General features: G+C 42.3%; 1 protein-coding gene across 2 annotated transcripts in view; it reads left to right on the forward strand.

Moving 5' to 3' along the window:
- GLI3 (GLI family zinc finger 3) overlaps nt 1-21271 on the forward strand; it is a 276948-nt gene that overhangs the window by 82002 nt on the left and 173675 nt on the right. For both annotated transcript variants that reach the window (XM_058570605.1, XM_058570608.1), the window contains exon 3: nt 14254-14496. In XM_058570605.1, the coding sequence (XP_058426588.1) occupies nt 14254-14496 (243 nt within the window). The remainder of the gene's footprint in view (nt 1-14253; nt 14497-21271) is intronic.

The raw sequence follows: 21271 nt of genomic DNA on the forward strand, positions 1-21271 counted from the left end.
TTGTGATTGTTCTTAAAAGAATAAAACCCGACAACTGCAGACACACCGTAAGCTGGAGCAGACGACTGACCTTTCATCACACACAGCTCAGATTTTATATTTAAAATTCGTTATTAATCCCAGCGCTCAGCACATTGAGAGAGGAAACGGTCAGGAAATGTTTTCTACCTTTAGGTTTATGAGAAAAGCCCGAATCCTCCTTTCCCCACCATATAAATTGTCAGGTTTAGAATCGTAGGGAACTGACTTGATGCCTGACTTATGGACTTGTGACTTGGAGGAAATTCATTTCCCTAAGCCTGTTTGCTTCATCTGTAAAGTGGGGTGATATCAGTAGCCACCTTAGAGTTAATCTTAAGGTTTGGAAGCATCAATACTGAGTACTTGGAAAATGGTGGTGCCCCGTTTTTGTATGTATTTCCCAGGTATGCTTCATCGTTTCACCGATGGGTGGTCTTAGCCTGTCCTGAGATAGTAAGTCGGGGGATGGCACACTTTTTCTGTAAAGGGCCAGCTAGAAATACTTTAGGGTTTGTGTAGGCTGTTTGGTCTATGTCACTACTCAACTTTGCTCTTGTGGTGCAAAAGCAGCCATAGACAATACAAAAATGAGTGAGTCTGGCTGTGTTCCAATAAAACTTTATCTGTGGACACTGAAATTTCAATTTCATATACTTTTCATGTGTCATGAAATACTATTCTTGTGTTGATTTTTTGCAGCCATTTAAAAATGTAAAATCCATTTTGCACAAAAACAGGCAGTGGGTGTAGGTCGCCAACAACCACCCTAGGAGAATTTGCTTGATCTTTTTTAATAAATATTATTTATGGAGAAACATAAAACATGGTTTTCTTAGGAAGATTCAAGTGTCTTAAGTCATTGTAGAAAACTAAGTAGAGAAGAGATTGATATTTTCGTGCAAATTTCAAGTAGGCATACTTTGTAAATGTTGATGATGTGCTGACCCAAGATACGTCAAAGAAGTGGGTGAAAGAGACAACCAGTTGTAATTATAGGTCATTAACCGGGATCCGTTTTCCGGTTACGAAACAGCGGTTATTCTCTCTCAAGATGTCTAGCACGGTTCTTGGTGAAGGTGTACACTGGTTTGTTCCCTTGGAGGTTTCAGAACGCTTTTCTGCGTCGTCCCTTTTTTTTCTAGGACATCTGTGAGAAGTTGGCTGGGGCAGATGGGTGATGTCTCATTTTATATAAGGAGGAGCAGCAGCCTAGAGAAAGTCTGTGACCTGCCTGAGGTTCAGCCAGTGTAGCGGTAGAGTCAGGCCTGGTGCTCAGCCTCCCGGCTCCTGGCCCAGGGCACTTGTGTCCCCCCACCCTGTCTAACAGTGTCTTCAAACAGATAATGAGGAGATTCAGGGTGGTACATGGCATTCATAAGTGCCATAGTTTATTAAGATCCTTTTAATATACTATTTGATTGCACCCACAGAAAACTCTGTCAAGTAAGAGGGGCGAGTTTTGTTATCCGCCTGTTACATGAGGCAACCGACAATCTGTTGTATTTTAAGTTATCCTGGGTCACGTGCCCATTAAGTGTTAGAGGCAAGTCTGGGACCTAGGTTTTCAAACTCCTTTTATTGTACTGTGCTGCCTTATTATACGACATGGCAGTTGATGTCATTAATATCCAAACATTAAAAAATAAATTGAAAAAGAAATAGCATCCTGCCCTGGTTCCAGCCCCTGGCAGTGATTTTTAAGTGGAGGTTTGTGTTATGAGAATTTTTGCTTTCAAAATGCTGCATGCACCTCCTGTAAAAGGTCAAATTAAATGATTTTATTTTTGGTAAGTGGCCCATGTAAGTTTATTATTTATTTATTTTGGTTCTTTTTGCTTCAGCTCTTTTGGCTCAATGAAGCACTGCTGTATTTTTATTGCATACCCCATCATTAAAAGAAATGGAAAAGATGCTTGTTAGTTTTAATATTGCAAGGGTGGAAATATATCTGGCACTTTTAGGAACAGTTACAATTCCTAGTAGTGCATTTTAAGAAGTAGTCTGGTTTTGTTCTTGATTAAAAAAAGAGAAAACTTTCTTAAATTTGCTATAATTCGATAATCATCTTTCGTTGGGGAGAAGTCTCTGCTTAGTGTGACGCTGATTTTATTGACTCGTTCAGCATTCCTTTCCAGCCTGTGGGAGCGGAGTACGCTCTGGGGCAGCATGAAGGGCCTTTCATTTGTTGGTAAATAATCCAAGTAAAGCTGCTTCCAAGCACACGTTTTCCCCCTTTCTCTATAAACCATATGCTTCTTTAACTGTTGGACATATGCCCCTTTCAATAAACTATGTACGGCTTTAACTCTTGGAGCTATTGTTAAGTTGAACACAAACCAAATACTCAGACTGCTTCTTGCATCTAGGCCTGCAACACAATCCCCCAGAAGACAGTGGTAAGTATTCCTTTGCAAAATAGCTGTTCAGAACCTGGAAGTACTGCGGAAAGAGAACAGGTTACACGGAAGGGAAAGGCTCAGGGAAGGGGTGGGGAGAAATACGGTGACAAGAAAATAATTCAGCCTGAGCATGAGAGGCGTCATTTGCACTGCAAGATCCTAACGGTGTCTAAGATCCAAACTTGGCAGAGTAAGAAATTCAGAGAAGCTTCTGAATCACGTGTCAGAATTCCAGACTGAAGTTTACAGTTAAGTACATTTGATTACAGTCTGAAGTATCCTTTCCTGATTACGTTTATAGGAAGAGGTAGAATAATTTTAATAATGAACATAATTTTCATGTATACATATAGAAAAATGGCAAGCAATGGCAAGCAAATCAGTGATCTGTGGGCTTTCAGATACTTGGCAGTAGAGTCTTTGCAGAAGTTACTAGTCATTTATGATAGATGAGAAGGTTGTGCTCATCTGGCCATGTACCTGAAGTATGACTTGAAGCAGTTGTTGCTTAAACTTGTTAAGCCTCAGGATATTTATCTGAACAACTGGGGTGATGATACTGCAGGCCTGATAGGCCTGTGAGCATTCCATGGCATTAATGCATACAGTGCACTTAGCACTTAGCACTTGGCCTGGCAGTTTCTAAGTGCTCCATAAATGTGAGCAACAGCCATGGTAGTGATGATCTTTTCTTTTCTTTTCTTTTCTTTTCTTTTTTTTTTTGGTGAGGAAGATGAGCCTTGAGCTAACATCTGTCGCCAACTCTTCTCTTTTTGCTGAGGAAGATTGGCCCTGGGCTAACATCTGTGCCTATCTTCCTCTACTTTATATGTGGAATGCCTGCGACAGCATGGCTTAATAAGTGGTGTATGGGTCCGTCCCTGGGATCTGAACCTGGGAACCCTGGGCTGCCGAAGCAGAGCATGCGAACTTAACCCCTACGCCACCGGGCTGGCTCCGTGATGATCTTTTCTAATGAAGTTTCCCTTGTATACCTTCCAGGAGGTGGCCTGGTGACAACTGAGTTACCAGATTGGTGGGGAGGGAGGTTAGGGCATTTTTGGCACTTGTTTGGAAGGCACTTGTGCATAGATATGAAATAATTAAAATAATCATATAATTTTAAATAAGTAATTTATTGGAACCTCCATAAAGCCCTATATTAATTTAAAATATTATTAATATGTGTAAAAACAGCCTACCAGACACTTCCAGTTTTAAGAGGTGGAATAAATGTTTAAAATAAGACTTTAGGAGATAAATTTGTGGGATAATTTTTCAAGTTATGTGTACTTAAGTTGGAATTCTCTAGAGAATTATTGTAAAGGTCATACTTACGATAGAATTAAAAATAAGAGTAAAATAAATCAACTTTTTCTGTACTCTAAAATGATTGGGAGGGGCCGGCCTGGTGGTGCAAGTGGTTAAGTGCGCAGGCTCCGCTGTGGTGGCCCGGGGTTCGCCGGTTCGGATCCCGGGTGCGCACCGATGCACCGCTTGTCAAGCTGTGCCATGCTGTGGCAGGTGTCCCATATAAAGTAGAGGAAGATGGGCACGGATGTTAGCCCAGGGCCAGTCTTCCTCAGCAAAAAAGAGGAGGATTGGCATTGAATGTTAGCTCAGGGCTGGTCTTCCTCACAAAAATAAATAAATGAATAAGTAAAATGATTGGGAAATATAGAAACATAATCCATAGAAATATTTTCATGCTATTTTGTTGCATTTCTTAAATTTTTTTTTTAATTTAGGAATTGTGTATGAAAATAATTATGTATTTCTCTTCCTTCCCCCTTCCCTTCCTCCAAAAATTTGGATCCTTAAAAATTTTGGAGGCATGCTAGTCTAGTGGGGAAGTGAGTGGACTCTTGATTCTAGTCGAGGCTTTGCCACTTGCAGGCTGTGTTTTCTTGGATACGTCTGCCTCAGTTTTTGTATCTATGTAGTGAGGAACATAATTGTACTTACCTCATAGGATTGGCATGTTAGGCCTTAGAACAGTACCTGGCACTCGGTAAGTTCTTTCCTATGTTCATTAAAATCCTCGAACGCACTATATTTAATGACATAAGATTCCATCATATCATAATATAATGGACATTTATTTTGTTAACTTGTTTTCCTTATTATAAATAACACTGTGATGACATCTTTGAATATCAATCCTTGTCTTCTTTGCTAATTTGTTTCCTTAAGATACATCCTAGAAGTGGAATCATTTGATACACCTGGCCCATTATGGAACTGTTTTAATAGTGTGAGAAAGTGGCTGTCTCTCTGTGTCCTACCTAACACTCAAGACATTGCTTTTACATTTTACTGATATGTTCCTAGTTGTTTTCTGGGTGCAAGCTTTGTATCAAAAGTGTGTATATTCCTTTAGGGTGGCAGTTAGCCTTCAGTGTGGCCAATCCAGTCTGCTACCTGTTTTTGTACAGCCCATGGGCTGAGAAGGGTTCTTTACATTTTTAAATGTGACATGAAAATTATATGAAATGCAAAATTTCAGTGTCCATAAATAAAGTCTTATTGGAACATAGCCATGCTCATTGGTTTATATCTTGTCTATGGTGGCTTTCAGCAGCAGAGTTGGGTGGTTGTCAAGTCTGCAGACTTATGCTTTAGGACATTGACCAAAATTTAAATTCAAATTTATTTTGTATTTCTTGTCACTGAGTTGGGAGGTCCAGTAGCCAGATATTTAAGCGTAGTCTTCAGAGTCCGACTGCCTGGGCTCCAGGCTCTGCCCACGAACCAGCTGTGTGACCTGGGTAAGTATCCTAGCTTCTCTGTGCCATTGATTTCTCATCTGGAAGATGAGCATAATGACAGTGCCTTTCTGATCAAGTTACGGTGAAGAGTAAACGAGACCGGTGAAGCCCTTCCTACTGCATAGTAAGTAAATGTTAGCTGTCATTAATTGGTACACGCGTAATACATTTGAGTTGGTGGGCTTTTGAAAAAACAGATTGGTAGGAAGAATAAATGAGACTAAAATTACTTGTATTTTAGAAAGGTAGATGAATTTGGTCTTTTATTTGTTTCTTTTATCACTTTAAGTGGGACTCCTTGAAAATAAAAATATATTCCCTTGGTGTTGGGATATTAGGTTCTCCTAAATGAGCTTGGAAAACTGGAACAAGGCCAGAAGAAAGGTCTGGCTTGTGTCCTGGTTCCCAGTCTCACTGCAGCGGAGGATGGGTTGGTTGGTGTCTGGCCCATCCCATTGGCCAGAGGAGAGAAGAGCGGCAGGGCACCTTAAAGCATCCTGTCTTGGCTGTGACCATGAAGATGGGCTTCGAGGGAGGTTCGACTTTGTGGCCCTTCCTGCCTCACTTGTAGACAGCAGCGAGGCTGTTACCTGAAAGTGTTTTACAAATTTGCAGACTTTTGTGGCTAAGTAACTAGGAGTAGGCTGCTGAGGCAAACTCATGCCCTACCTATGGTAAAATTGTGAAGAATCATAATGTGGTATTTTCATTGGGGTTTCTCAAGTGCACATTTCATAGCTGAGGTCAAAGTGGGCTGTGGCTAGAGGGAGCTTCTGCTATAGAATATGACCGGAGCGGGCAGCACCTGGCCTTTGTCCAGAGGCTGAGTCAGCTGAGGTGAGCCCTACTCACAACCCTGATCTGTCACGGTGCAGGCAGAGCTGCCAGCTCATTTTGGCACAATCATGATATTCTCTTGATATTTAAAGGGACTCTCCAGGAGGGTCTGATTTCTGCAGTGGAGTAAGCGTGGTCTGTAAAATTTTATTAAAAGTATAATACCGCCATATGCTCAGGCTGTCTCATTACACAGTCTTCTAAAAACAAAAACCATGCAACATAAACACACCAGATGAAGCCAGTTAAGTTTGTGTTCACTCCCACAATTTAAAAAATGGTAGAAAGGTTAGGAAATGGGACTTTGATGTTTGGGGGGAGGGGTGCAAACTGGGAACCACCTTTTGAAAGTGCTGCCAGAAGAAGCTGTTACACACAGAGATTTGTTCCTACGCGCCTTTAAAGGAAGAGCAGGCTCCGAGTCCTCCCGCCAAATGGGCTGGGGTAGATGTCCAGAGTGATAGGATCCATCCCATCGGAGGATGCAACGGGCAGCAGCAACCTGGATGCTGGCCTTGTGAACAGGCATTTCATTGTTTCTGTTAAACCGTTGGTTGTGGATCTTGGTGTGGAATCTTAACTGCTCAGGTCTGTATGCACAAAGTGAGAAAGAGGGACTCTTCATTCTTTGTTTAGAAATGGCTAAAACTGAGTTCTCAAGGAAATTTCTAATGCCTAGATGTTCATGAGACTGTTACAGATAGGCATAAATGCGCTATTAAGCAGTAGAAAAAAAATTTTGGCCCTCCTGAGAATTTATTGTACTGCCTTTGATGTCACTAATTAACTCACTCTGTGTAAGCAGCGACTAGCAACTAATAGCAGGCTAATAGAAGAAGCTTCATGACGTTTTAGAATTCTTAATTCAAGGAAGGGCCTTCACAGGCTCCTGGAACGTAAGGAAGATCTCCTCCTCCCTTTTACAGGAGAGTCTGCAGAGGCCCTCGGGGTCCTGTTGCATCTGTTATTTCTCTTCCCAGGTGCAGGCAGGATTTGGCTAGTGCCTTCTGTTTGGAACTTTGAAAGTTGGTTAGGATGGTTAGGTTTGTGCTTGGACTTCAGTGCCCGAGCGTGTTGGGTCATGTTCCACCAAGTCACAGCGACTCTATCTCTGTCGTTAACGCACAGAAGCATCCTCCCAGGGGCGGGCAGGGTTGGAGACCTCTGACTTGTGAGGGTTCAGAGGCACAAGGAAAGTGAAGGAAACCTTCTAGGCCACAGGGCATGCCTGGTGAGACCTCAGACAAGCTGATAGTGTTATCAGCTCCTGATTTCCCAGATGGGCAAGGAGTCCTCATTGTATTATCTTAAAAAAAAAAAAAAACAGGAAAGTCAGGAGGGGGTTGCTTGCTCTACATCCAATCAGAGCTCTCTGCTGCGGGGTGGGGGGGCGGTGGTTAACGGCATTTCAGGTTTTGCATTTTACTTTATCTAAATTCTCATCTTGCTTTCTCTACCTACTCTCTTCTATCCCAGGAACCTCTTTTGAAGTTGAATGGAACACTGTACCCTGATAGTTGGGGAATGAGGCGAGAAATAAGCCTTGAGTTGAGCGCTAACCTGCTCTTGGGGAGCAAATAGTTTCTGGTGAAGGGCTGGTGGGATGTCGGTCAGCATGGACTACGTTTTGTGCTTTGGCAAAAGGAACTCTAGAAATGTTAAAACAATTAAGACACTCCTACAGCTCTGATGGAGGGCATGTTCTACTGTCTCTCCTTTCACCTGGGGACCTCCTGGTGAGGAAAGTAGGAAGCGAGAGCTCCCCTGTAATCTTTGAGGAAGAGTTGCCACTTGAATTTCTCCAAAGCTTCAAATCCTGCTGCAGCCGTCTCGTGTTGCAGGCCCCGCAGTGTGGTTTAAGGTTGCAGACAAAGCGGAGGCTCTCTCCTGATCCATCTGGGCCACTCCCTCTGTCATCAGTCATTGTCAATGGGAGATGTATGTCTGACCCCAAGGGCATTGGAAGTGTTCTTAGAGGAGGCATTGTTTGCTCGCTTCCTTTGGAAGCTGAGCTCCAGACGTTGTAGGGAGCAGCCCCTGATTTAGGCATAACTGCAGTCTGGGTGGAAAGGGGCAAGATTCTGCTTCTAAAAACTACAGGAACTTTATTCCTCCTTCCTAGCGTAAATCTGCAATGCTTCTGAATATACTTAGCCTCCTCTCTTTCTCATTTCTGATCTCTCTGGTCAAAGTCATGGGGAGAATTCTGAAACAGGGAGGCGGGGCCTCGGCTTCCAATGGTTTTTATTCAAAGAACATCAAAATGTAAATAACCAAAGAAATAAAAGCTGACAAGATGCAACAAATGCGTAATAGGAAAAAAGGAAATAATGCTCCTTGCGGACACAGCGAAGCAATTTCTTGGGAGGAAAGCAGAAAACGATGCTGTGTTTCTTGCTCAGAACAGGAAAGTGGGGCCCCAGGCTTGTGGAAGCACATTAAAAACTGCAGTAACACACAGAGGCCATTGGCTGAGCCTCAGCCCGCGACAGAGTGGGGGTGCAGCCCTGTGTAGGGCGTGTGTGTGTCTCCACGCCAGTGCGGACAGGATGCTCCACCGACCCAGACGCTGAGGTCGGGCGTCTCACCATGTATTTGTCATTTGGGTCCCCTGGGTGCTTCCCAGGAGTGGGTTTATGTTGACAAAAACTTAATAGGAGACTATCGGAGTTTTGGAAATGTCTGTGCTTAAAAATCTGCTTACTTTTTTTCCCCTTTTATTGGTGGTGGTGGTGGTGGCCAGGGGCTCGTACAAACTCCAGGTCTCGTTCCCAAACCTGCCCAGCGATAGACGTCGTCTTGTCCTGTTAAACAGGGCCCTGTGGCTGCTGTAAGGCGTGGTTGGGATTCTTGCATCACTGCCTTGCCAGGCACGTGGCTGCCTGTTTCTGATCTGGAAACTGGACCTAACACCTTGTCCTGCTGCAGCCCTGGGTTGTTGTGAGGATCAAGTGAGACGATGTAAATGATAGAGCATTCCATGGAGGTAAAGGATGAGTTCTTTTCTTAAGGAAGGGAGCAATGTTTGCTGGTGAGGGGTCAGAAATGGTCATCTACATATTGATTGAGCCTCAGACCTGTGTTTTAATCCATTCGAAGATGACTTTATTAAATCATTCAGTATGGAAATGATGAGGTTTCACAAACTCAGACCTTCTTAAACATGGAAATATTATTTTCTTATTAGCATCCTGTTCGGCTAAAAATCTGAGTATCCAGTCTTTTCTACCCCCTTAACATTTTGTTGCCTCCTCCACACCCCCCTTCCGCCCTTCCTTTTGGCTCCCCGAAATCTGAGTGCCACTTTTCTGGGAAAGCCTGATATTCTGACTTCAGTTTTGTAATTTAATGATGGAGAGTTTCCTTAGTAAACCAAATTTAGAGTCCTAGAATGCTTATCTTATATCCAGACCTTGAACATAAAAGGCATTTTATACCCGCAATTGTTCATTTAATGAGCAATTGCAGAGTGCAGGCCGGTTAAGGGATTGAGCTATATGCACTATTATTGCAAAAAGTATTCCGAAATACCAGAAATAGGACGTAAGCTCTGATCAGGGAGACTGCGAGCACAATTACCTTCTTTTCAAATCCTTCTGTGACACTGCGGGAGGAAAAAGGACTTTGAAACTTGAAAGGAAAGAGCTTGCTTTCAACCTCAAAAGCTAGGAGGAAAGGGCTCTGAAATTTGCTCAGAATTCCCAATTCACCATTAGCCTGTTTCTTCCTTTAGCCTCAAGGCATTCTCCGCTTTTTGAAAAGATGTTAAGAAATTCGGTCACAATAGAGAGCCTAGTTTTGAACATGTTTCACTCGGTCCATTGAGGTCTGGGCTGCAGCCTTTGTGTGGGGTGAATTGAGCTGAGCGGCTAGCTGGTTGGAGAGAGGTGAATGAGGAGTCGCTGTGCAGTCGCAAATTCCGGCAGAGAAAGAAGCTCCCCCTTCCTTTATTTTACAATGTGCATTCCTGTAGGACCCTGCTAGTGGCGATATGTGGAGTTGAGCCTGTTCTTAAGTCAATACAGAGTACTTGGTTTATAGCAACTCTTGTTAAGTTTGTCTTGTAATTGAAGCTGCTGTTGACCTTGCTTGGAGACCATTTGTAAAACCGTTTATTTAGCATAAACTGAAATAATAAACCCTCCTTCTCTCTGGCTGATTGTGATAGGGTGACATTAGTTTGATTTAATGATTAGCCGCCTGACCCTTCTGCTGGAGAGAGCGGCTTGAATAGAGAGTTCACTGGGAAGCACTCAGAAAGAATACTAATGAGCTTGTTAAATTTAGCATGGCTCCAACCACTTTTAATTCCTCTAATGGGAACAGCACTGCCTGGGAGAGGGAGAGGAGGCAGGGAGACACCGAGAATGTTCCTAGAGGGTCTGCACAGCTAGAGAAAGCCCACCAAGAGAAGTTTGCAGAAAGTAGCTAGCCAGAGCCTGGGGACTGAGTTGTAAGTATTGTCTGTTCTCTTGCACTCTGTGTCTTCTGCGTCTTGGGGGCAGAGAGGAGTAATGGTTAAAATGGGATCTAAGAGAACAGTTTAAAATCGATGTTCATTGAAAAAAGGTGAACACCATACACTGTGGGCTCCTAAACAGCTAATTTTGTTAGAGTGATAGGAGATGTTCCTAGTTAGTGATGCATTGCAAGGTTTTATTTTTTATATTGGAAGAATCGACTGAAACTTTTATCGCAAGTCCTAGGCGAGAAAGCACTTGTTTCTTTGGTTGCAATGACAAATTGTACAGCAGTTTGTGAGCAAATGTGCAAGTGTTTGTTCAAGTCCTTCTTCAGGCAACACAATTACTTTCTTTAAACCTCTCATGTAAACGGTCTAAGCAGTGTTTGCAGTGAAGCAACTTTGGAGTGTTCAGAGTTTATGGCACTAAGACTGTCCGGCTCGATGTCAGTTTGCTTTTGGATGAGTTTGGAAAATCTGGGACAGTTTCTCAAATGTGATGCTGGGGCAGCTCTCCATTTGGGGGTAGGAATTCATTAACTTCCACTTGAGCATGGATATACAGAAGGAAGGAGGTACAAAGTGTGATCAGGATGACAGTATTGAAAGTAATTTTTTCCTGCAACTTTTTCGTGAATTGCATGTTTCGGTTTGCCCCTCGAGCTTTCAGCTGTTAAAACGAGAAGCATGAACAGTTGCCTTGTGTTTGGCTATTACAGTCCATTGGCAGATGCTTCTGGAGCAGTGGGCTGTTTGCTTACATTTTTGCAGCAGACTTCTGCTTGTTGCCATGGTGGACGGTATGTTTCTGTCAATAATTTGGCCTGGCGTAGCCTGTCTGCACTGACTCTCAAACTTTATTGAACAACTCGGCTCAACTGAACAAGATGAGACAGCTTTCGTCTTTTGGCTGGCTGAAGTGGTTGCTAAATTTATAAGAGCAGGCAGGAATATGGCTTGGAAAGTTTTCCCTTCACTGTAGAGTGTGCTTTCAATCCCCGTGGCTGTTTGTATTCTGGAGCGTGTGGACTGTCAAGTTCTCATCCGAATGCCCATCAAAAGCAACTCAGGACACGAGGTACACTTCATGAAATAGTTGTCTCTTGGAAATTTTTGGAGAGGCAGTGTAGGTAACAATGTGGTAGCATCCGCTATTGTAACAGTCTCCTGATGAAAGTTTCCACGTTAAAAAAATTCTTGCCTGCATTTAACTTTACGAACGGAATGAGTTAATTTTTTCTGTATTAAATATTCGCACTTTGCTTATCTCTTATTATGACTTTAATATTCACAGAGGTTGGGTTAACGCTCATTAAGGAAATAATTTAATAAAAAATTACAAAGAAAATAAAAAAAGTTTAGTACTTAAAAAAAAAAAGAAAATGGTTTGCTAAAAAAACACCCCCATTTCCACTCACCGGTCAAACCACTACTTCCTTCTCCCAGGAGGTGGGGGGGAGGCAGGAGGACTCTGGCCAGACCATGCCAATTATTCAATTATTCTCGAAGTTGGATTCAAATGTGCATCATAAAGGTGTGGCTTCTAAGAAACTCACTCTATTACAGGGACGCAGTTTTAAGAGAAGAAAAGTTAATTTCTTCTAGGAAGATTAAGTCAAGGGAATCCTGTTTTAAACCTGAAACAGATTAGTCCAGCTTGGTTATTCATCTTTCCCAGAGAATGCTAATTAGGTGTCACAGCCCCTTTTGGTAAGGGCTTTCTGGCTTTTCACGTGAAGGTCCCTTCTACAGAATTTGTACCTCAGCTCTGCAAGTTCACTTCAGGTTGAAATTTGAAATAAAGGCGCAAATTAGTGGAAAGTATGACTTTGGCCATTTGTAGGTTATAGGAATTTTTATAAAACCAACTAAGAGTTTTAGTGTTTTTGACACCCTTTTGCTAGTACATAGTTGCAAACCCTTATTCTATAGCCTGTAACTTGACTGCCGATGAAGTACAGGGGTGGATTGGTGCCTGAAAGTATTCGTCAGAAGGAAAAATAAAAATGTAGGATTTCTTTTTTGTAGTTTGTTTTTAAATTAGCAAAAGCATGGTTTGAATTGCTTTTATAAAGATCAATGTGTGAAATGTGGGATTACACCTTTTTTTTTTTTCTTTTTTTAGTAGTTACTTGATAGGTTAAACTCAGAATTTATCCCATAATTATTAGGTTTGGGGGTGAGGATCTGCACAAACCAATGCTAAAATAATGTTTCACGGTAACCTTCTAGTAGTCAGCAAATTCACTGCAAAGATCAAAACATACCTCATTGTCTGTTCTGTTTTGCAAGTCATTTGCTAGGCTGAAAAAAATACCTTGCTTATTGCTTCAAATCCCAGACATAGGCAGAAGAACGAAAGTTGCTACTGGCTTTAGGTCGTTCAAGTCATTAGTCAACACAAAACAGGAGTCTTACTTTAGTTTGTATTTTCACGCTCGTCTGTGTTTATAATTATACTTTCTTCTGAATTTGTGCAAAGAGCTATGAAACTGCTAAAGCACACTTTTTCTGTTTTTTAGGGGCTCTCAGCCAGACATATCTGCTTTATGGAATACTTTGAAGATAAGTTTGTATGTTGGGATAAGATGTGCTCAGAATGTGTCCATCTAAAATGTACAAGAATATTATTATTTCTGCCCAAATGTAGGGTTGTTTTTTTTGAAGATCAGGAATGGGAAACACTTTTCAAATTAGATGTGTAAGCTTTGTTTCCATCAGCACTTACCTGCCAGCACACAGTCTGTTGAATGCAGAGCTTGTCTGGGCGTATGCATTGAGAGTGTGGGTATGAATCCAACAGATGAATTGATCCACTTGTTGTGGGTTCAGATTGCCAGTTTAGTTTAATTTTATGCATCGGTTCTTTGATCTGCTATTATAGAAAAGTCATCCAGTCACATTTGCAGAGAACCGTGGTGGAGAGATGGAAAGTTCTTACAGATCAAAGGGAACAGAAGTATTAGGGAGCTGGAATATCAGATACATGTGGAATTTCGTCAAGCTGTTTCTTACACATCTGAGGAAGTGTCCGGACCTGACCAGAGCACAGACATACGTCAGCATAACTGATGCCTTCCTCAGTCACACGTGGACTTCAGTCTCACTCCATTCTCCTCTGAGTCCTCAGCTCTGTCGTATGGGCTGAAGCAGGAAATGTCTTGCAAGGGCACTGTAGGTTTCCATGATTGGCACCTTTATCCCTTGGAACCAATGGATTTTCTCTCTTATTTCTGGCTCTGTTGGGCCCCTCTCATTGGGTTACAGATCTGACTTAAAAAACCCAAAACATGAAAACTTTGGGATCCCTTTCATCCTCTGAGGAATAGAGGCCCCTTGCCCCCTGGATCACCCAGAGGCCCGGCTTCCTCAGACAGGCAAGGGAAGCTGGACATCCACAGCCTTAGGCTGGCAAAACTTCCAGCTCCACGTGGGACCTGTGGGGATATTGGCAAGACCCTGATGAAAAGCCTCAGTGGCAGATACAGCTGTAAGCTGGTGATGATAATTTGCTGACCCCCTACATCTCAATTTAATAGGCTCATTTCCTGCTCCTCGTCATCCTTTGATTTGTATTTTGGACCCTCATTCATAAGCAGTTTTGTCTGGAGAGTATCCCATCATGGTGTAGCTTTCTAAGTTGCCAAGAATGAAAAATGGGCTTCTTTTTGGGAGGAGGGTCAGAGAGGGAGACCTAATTGATTACTGTTTTGTAATTGCTCCTTAAAGTGGCTGACAGAGCCTTTCATTTTCCTTCTTTCTTTAGAGGATGAAAGTCCTGGACAGACCTATCACAGAGAGAGAAGAAACGCAGTCACTATGCAGCCACAGAATGTCCAGGGGCTCGGCAAGATCAGTGAGGAGCCTTCAACGTCTAGTGACGAGAGGGCCTCGCTGATCAAGAAGGAGATCCATGGGTCCTTGCCACACCTGGCCGAGCCCTCCGTACCGTACCGTGGGGCTGTGTTCGCCATGGACCCCAGGAACGGTTACATGGAGCCTCACTACCGTAAGTGGTTCCTGCCCCGTGGCACTTATTCCAGGAGCCACGGGAAGGCTCTGTGTGTGTGTGTGTGTGTGTGCGCTTTATGAATTGTTTGGCTTTATTAATGTTTGGCATTAATTTATACAAATGTTTAACTTACTGTCCACTTTTCTTCTTACTCCTCCTCTGTCCTGTCCATTCTTCTTTTTAGGGAGAGCCGTTTTCTTACATCTCAAAGCGATTTCAGGCCTCAGTGGGGCGGCCTTCAGGAAGGTGTCCATCTGTGGCTGATCCACATGGACCTTTCCTGGGAACTAGAACCAATTTGCTCCATCCAAGTAGATGCCAAGGGAAAACTGGTTAGTGGGGAGTTAAGTGGGCGGCATTAGCAGAAGTCTTTCACAGCAGCGAGTCCCATTTTAAATGATTTTTTGCTTAATTGTTAGGAAGGAACAAACCTCTTTTAACGAATCAGTGCTCAATTCCTCAATATGAAAGATTTTTCTGCATGCTCTCCTTTCTTCCTTAACCAGCATACCGGAAACATCAGAAGCTCCTTCTGTAGCACTAATAAAGTTTAACAAATTAACTAGGACCCTGAACACAGATATACAACGGTTTCCTCCGAAGGCACAATATAAAGAAAAATATATAACGGTTGACTTTGTTTCTGGCCTGTTTCTAGTTAAAAACTATAATTTGGTTGTGGGCTAAGGAAGTGCATATTGAGGTGCCAAAGCTCGCAGCTCTTGATTGCAGATTTATCACCTTGCCAGGATACAGACTTGCCATTTAACCTCCCCAGTTCCAATTCCAGATGATCCATTGAGCCCCAGAGAGGGGACTGGTTTGTGTTTCCCTTTTTCCACATCATTCAGAAATTTTAGTGTTTTAAGGCAAAAGGTCATTAGCCACATGACTGATTAGTGAGGACAGCTGATTAGTGCATGTTTTTTTGCTCAAGAAAGTGCCCAGGATAAAAGCTAATTTCATCCCTTCATTAGTTGGCTTGCAGCAGAGGGGAATGTTCCCTCATCAGGGTGCAGATCAAAGAGCCTCAAACAACCTTAAGTCTCAGCAACTGCTTTGTCCCCCCGACCAGATTATATTGTTGATAAAGATAGAAGATACGTTATTTTTTTAAGGAGAGAGAGTTTTGTTAAAGTGGTCAGAAACATGGAGGAAAAGGCTTTCTGGATTCTTCAAAGCTTTTAAAAAAGGCTACAACTTCTCTGTTTAAAAAGTGCTGATCAGTCCTGTTGCTGTGGTTGTTTTTATAGACACAGACATAAAGAGGTGTTGTGTGCATGTTTCTTTCCTTCCCTTGTTAGGGTTTATTTTGTTTTATTTTATTTCTGTTTTCTTTTAGGAATGAGAGTTTAAAATAGTCTTGGTAGCAGTTTTCTCTGTGCACATTCCTAAATTTTCTACACGGTATTTTTATTTATGGGTCTCTGTTAGATATCATCCATGCAGAAAATGTGAAAGAATCTATATACTTTCTATGTATATTAATATTTCCTGATAGTATGCCTACTTTTTTAAAAGTCTAGATTATTAGCCACAAGCACCTGCATTGTTTTCGTCTTTGTGTGAACACAAACTTTTCCTGTCTCATATTTATGATTTGGTTTTTATTCCAGATGCCCACTAATTAGTGAGGTATTTAATTGGTCAGGACAGCTGACGAGTACTTCTGTTTTGGCTGGCGGAAGTAGGCAGATGACCGTTAACTTTCTCTCTGTGCCGTTCAGCTTGCAGCTTGCTCTTGGTCTGTTTGTTCCAACGGTTTGCCCATTGAATCCTCTCCCCGTCATTATAAGCGGGGGCTGGACTCTCTGCACACCTGGGACCCTTGTCACCTGTCGGCGGTCTGCGTGTGCACCCCACCACCTGGGCCTCCCATGGAGTATTAACTAGCTCTGGGCACTGGAAAGCTCTTAGTTGGACCTGGAACTGTTTGTTTTCACTCTCTTTAGAGGACGTAGCACCGATAGGTTGGGTATTCTTCAGATTTTCCTACTGTATTATTTTAAATCACTGTTAAAATTGCATGATTTATAAGCTTTGTAAGTTGTCTGTAACCAAATGGCAAATGGTATTTTGACCCACCATTCCAACGTACTTCCTAACTTGGTCACAAATAAATGATATCATTACATATATAATATGAACAGGGAGTCTGAGAGATTACACAGATTGACTCAGGACTCAGGGGATTTGGGTTCAAGTTTCAGCTTTGCCACGTACTGGCTATGTGACCTTGGCCAAGTGGGCCGACCCTCTGAGAATCATTTCCGAATTGTTGAATAGGGGTGATAATAAGACTGCCTGCCCCATGATGTTCTCGTTGAGAATTAAGTGAGACAGTGCAAATAAAGCATTCAGTAAAATCTCTGGCTCATGGCGAGTGCCTCAAAATTATTGTGGTAGTTCTTCTCTGCCTCACCTTCTCCTCCTCCTTCTTCTCCTCCTCCTCCTCCTTCTTCTTCTCTTCCCTCCTCCTTCCCCTCCTCCTTACCATCATCATCTGAATGTGGCGAGTTCACTCTTCAAACCAAGTTATTTTTGTTGGTGTTGCAGTTGTGTTTCATTCAGCGTAGACCGGCTTTTCTCTGCCACCTGCTCGCCTGCCTCCCTGAGGTCAGCATCTTCTGTAAACACAGATTAGAGAGTGAGATTGTAAACCTTAGGACGAGGGTTGGTTGGTCAGGACTGTGCGCTGTGGCCTTCTGAACATAATCCTTTCTCGCTGAACCTTACTTGATTGACTATAATTTTTTCCTAGTTTGTAAGTAAAGACATTGTAAGCTTTTAAATGAGTTTGAGAAGTTTTAATATTTTAAATTCTTGGCAGAAAGTGTTTTATGTAACAAATATAAACTTAATACATTTGGAAACATAAAAGGTACAGTGTTATTCATATTAAATAATTTAAAGATGTCCTAAACTAAGCCTTAAAGAGTCAGATAGGATATGACTTTACTTTTTCTAGAACCCTGTTGGATTATTTAATATTTACCAGCATAAAGAGTATTTTTTAGGTACTTTATAATAAAATGATCTACCTTACATGGATTTAATTATCCAGGTAAAGCTAATGACTGATGTGATACGGAAGTTGATACATCTAAGAATTTTTTAGCATACGAGAAAAGTACCCTCTTTCTAAAATGAGACATAAAAGTTTGGTCACGTTTCTTGACCTTGCCTCGGTCCTGCAGCACTGTCAGTAACACACATTCATGGCAGACCTTCAGTAGCTCAAAGTTCAGAAACATCTCTTGAGGCCATTCCCTTTTCCTTTGAGTCGTTTGCCAGCCCTGCCAGGCTGCTGGAGAGAGAAGACTCCTCTAATCGAGTGTAGCTGGGTGTGTGAACACTCACAGTAATGCCTTCGTTTCTCTGTGGTTGGAAAATGTAGACTTTCCAAGATGCCTAATTTGTGCTTCTGTATATGCTAACTTTGTATTTCTAAAGTGTGGGCAGGCTTCCTGTAAGACCGGAAAAGGGAAAATCGTTTTTTTCCCCTCAGAAGTACATCTGTAAAATTTTTATTGCACAAGACTTTATTATTCTTGGGTATGCAATGTTGCATCTTCACAAATTGCAGTTAGGCAGGGCTCAAAGTATTTTAGGTTTTGTGGGTTTGACTTAGAAAAAAGAAAAGAAGAAAGAAATCCGGGGATAGGGCACTTCAAACATTCACAACAGATGTTTGGAATAAAATGCTCACAAGGGGCACTGGGTGGTGTTCGCTCGTGAAGGGTAGCCATGGATGGGCTGTATATCAAGGTAAGAAAGTAGTCATTCAAGCTGCATGGCGAGGACATAGTGTGGTGCTGACAGGCTCGCTGCTACAGGATCACTCGCGCTTTATAACTGGGGAGAGCGTGCGAGGGGCTGGATTTGAGGGACCTGACCTGCTTGTACTGGAGTCAGGATAAGGACCCTCATCTCCTGCCCAAAGGTTTCTCAGCAGTTTTATTCTGCCCCTGCTCCATCTGTAGCCAGGTATTTCAAACCGCCATCACCTCCTACTTTCGCTGACTGCCGTACATTTATTCTTTTATAAACTTGCAAAAGCAGGTGACATAATAGTTAAAGCATTCCTGTACCCCGGCCGACACTTAACTTTTATTCTCTTCCCTGTTACAGAAAACATGTGTTTCATTGTCTTCTGTCTTACTGTGAAGAGTCAACTTTTCTAAGTGTCCCTGCAGGGGTCTTTGTGGGCAGTTGCTTGGATTCCCTAGTCATGTCATCTAGGGCCCCTGCTGTTTTTGTTAAAAGGGGTAGAAAGATGCCTCCTTTCCTAAGATTTCAGGTCTCTTTTACAGTTTTATAGTTGTGTAAGGACTGCCTTCCTTCTGCCCCCAATGGCTCCCAAGCAGTAATCCCTCATGGAAAATATGATTGATTCCTCCATGCAAATGCTTTGATTGAAAACATACCACTGGTATTCTTCCTTATGTTTCCCAGCTCAGATGACAGAACTATTAGTTGCTAATTAGCAAAACCTGAAGAATTCGCTTAAAGAAAAGAAACTGAATTTTTAATTGGCTTGCATTTATTTTCTGTGGAAAGCCGATGTGCTGAGCCCACTTGCATTTTTGTGTGCTACAAAAAAAAAGTAAGACTTTTTTTTCTACCTGTCTGTCTTTATATTAGGTGACTTTCCACACTCCTTAGAAATACATCTTCTGAAGTGAGTGGAAGAGAAGATGTGTGTTTTACATATTTAATAGGTGCACCTGCTCACATTCGTCTTACTACTGGAGTGTCATCTGGAGACTGTGGGAGACAAAAATGCCTACAAGGCACAAATGAACAGTTTGGTATTGACCAAACTGCAAAAGCGGTGACAGTTCCCTGAGCACACAGCTCCATTCTCATCCAGGCTGTCTTACCTCTTTGGAGGGCTGTTGATGAGCCAATCAAGAGTCTTCTGTTTTTTTTTGTTTTTCCTTGAAAATTAGATTGTTTAACCAGAAAGACTGATGTTGGGTCATACTCTGGGGGCTTTGCTAGGTGTCTTGCTTCCTCAGCTGTTAGTCTTGAATTGTAGGGGGAACTGGAGTTGGGGACATGCAAGCATGTCTATGAACCTTTGCAAAACTGTTATTTGTGAGCTTAGGAATAGCTCCCTGCTTATTCTTGTCTTTCTTTTAGAAATTCCATATAACGACCCAAGCTTTCTTTCAATAACCCGGACGTGATGTTTTAAGACTAGAAACAGTGAGCCACTTCCATAGATTTTCGAAGAGCTACATTGCAAGGTAACTCTGCAGAAAGTGGTAGAAGTTTAGGGATAGTTCTTAGGGTTCCAGATTCAACTCTTCCCACTGAATCATGACTACTCTTGTACCTGACGTGACTGTGACTGTGCACATCGGTCTTGGGAGATAGTGAGTGAAACTGGAAACCTATGGTGAGAAAAGCACTGTGGCATTTGGAAAAATTAGTTATTGATTTATCCATTGAATTTTGGGGATATATTTATTAGAGGGGACAAGGGAGAAGCTTGAAGCCCACCTAGGAGAGGAATAGAAAGAAAAGGCTAAGGGAGACCGTGTTCTAGAGAAAATGAGTTGGCTGGTTGGTGCTGTGGCCCAGTCCTCCCTCCCACTGCTGCCCAGCACAGTCCTGCCCGCAGGCAAGTCACACTCCTTCTGGCCGCTGCTCAAGAGTGGCCCTGCCCTGGTCACTCTGCTCATACTGTCGTTCCCCCGGGAATAGCTTTTTGCTTTTCTCCTCACCTTCAAGTCCTACTTATTCTTCAATCTAAAGACTACTTCCTTTGAAAGTCTTACGTTCCATCTTACAAGGATATTTTCCTACCCTGAACACGTGTAATTCTTACTTTTAAACACATCTCAGCTACGACCTTGTGTTGTCCGTATACGTTGGCCTAATCCCCTTTAAAATATTGTGATAGTCCAGGGGCAGTGCTTAGCTCTTATGTCCACAAGCATTCCTAGGCAGCACCGGGAAGGCTCATTAATGCCACTGTAGGGCAGCGAAGGGGTGAGCCATTTGATTGCTAGACCTCAGTCACACCAGAGGTGAAGTTTGTCCAGAGACTGTCAATCAGAGACGGCTTCCAGGCGATCTGAAGAGACTAAAGCTTCTGCTTCCATTTTACAGTTTAGTCAGGTCATGCAACATCTGATCCAAACTTAGTTACCCAGTCTTTTCTGAAAGCAGGCAAGGTTTAAAGTATTTATGACACATTTATACATTATAAATTGTACATTTTTAAAATATTAACAATATTTGCTTCCGCATACATACAGCACATTCAAAACTGCTAGGATTCTCCTACGAGGTGGATTGTGGTTCTTGGGAATAAGTTGGCAGCTTAATCACAGACTTGGATACTGTGAGATTAGTGCAGGAGATCCACCTCTCTTGCATGTTTTGACATCCATTTAAAATTGAATGGATGTCAAAGGTAGGTATTTTTCCTGCAGTTAAGGTGAGCATGTTATTTGTTTCCCCTTTTCCAAATTTCAGTGATTTGTCTTATCTTCGGAAACCTCTAGGCAATTCATGATTTCGGTAACATCTTTCCAACTTGTTAGTGTCCAAGTATGCGTGTAATCCGTGTTAACGGGAGCGTCCATCGACAGATTGATTAAGGATGATGAATCCAATTGTTTAAATATTCCATATAATTATTTTCCTTTTCTCATTTGGCACCCACTCAAGTGGCAGTTTTTTTAGTTGCTTAGAGTTTCTTCTCCTCCCTACCTTCCCTCCTTCCTTCCATCTTCCTTTCTTCTTCCTTCCTCCTTCC

The sequence above is a fragment of the Diceros bicornis genome, chromosome 3 (assembly GCF_020826845.1).
Source record: "Diceros bicornis minor isolate mBicDic1 chromosome 3, mDicBic1.mat.cur, whole genome shotgun sequence".
Classification (NCBI taxonomy): Eukaryota; Metazoa; Chordata; class Mammalia; order Perissodactyla; family Rhinocerotidae; genus Diceros; species Diceros bicornis.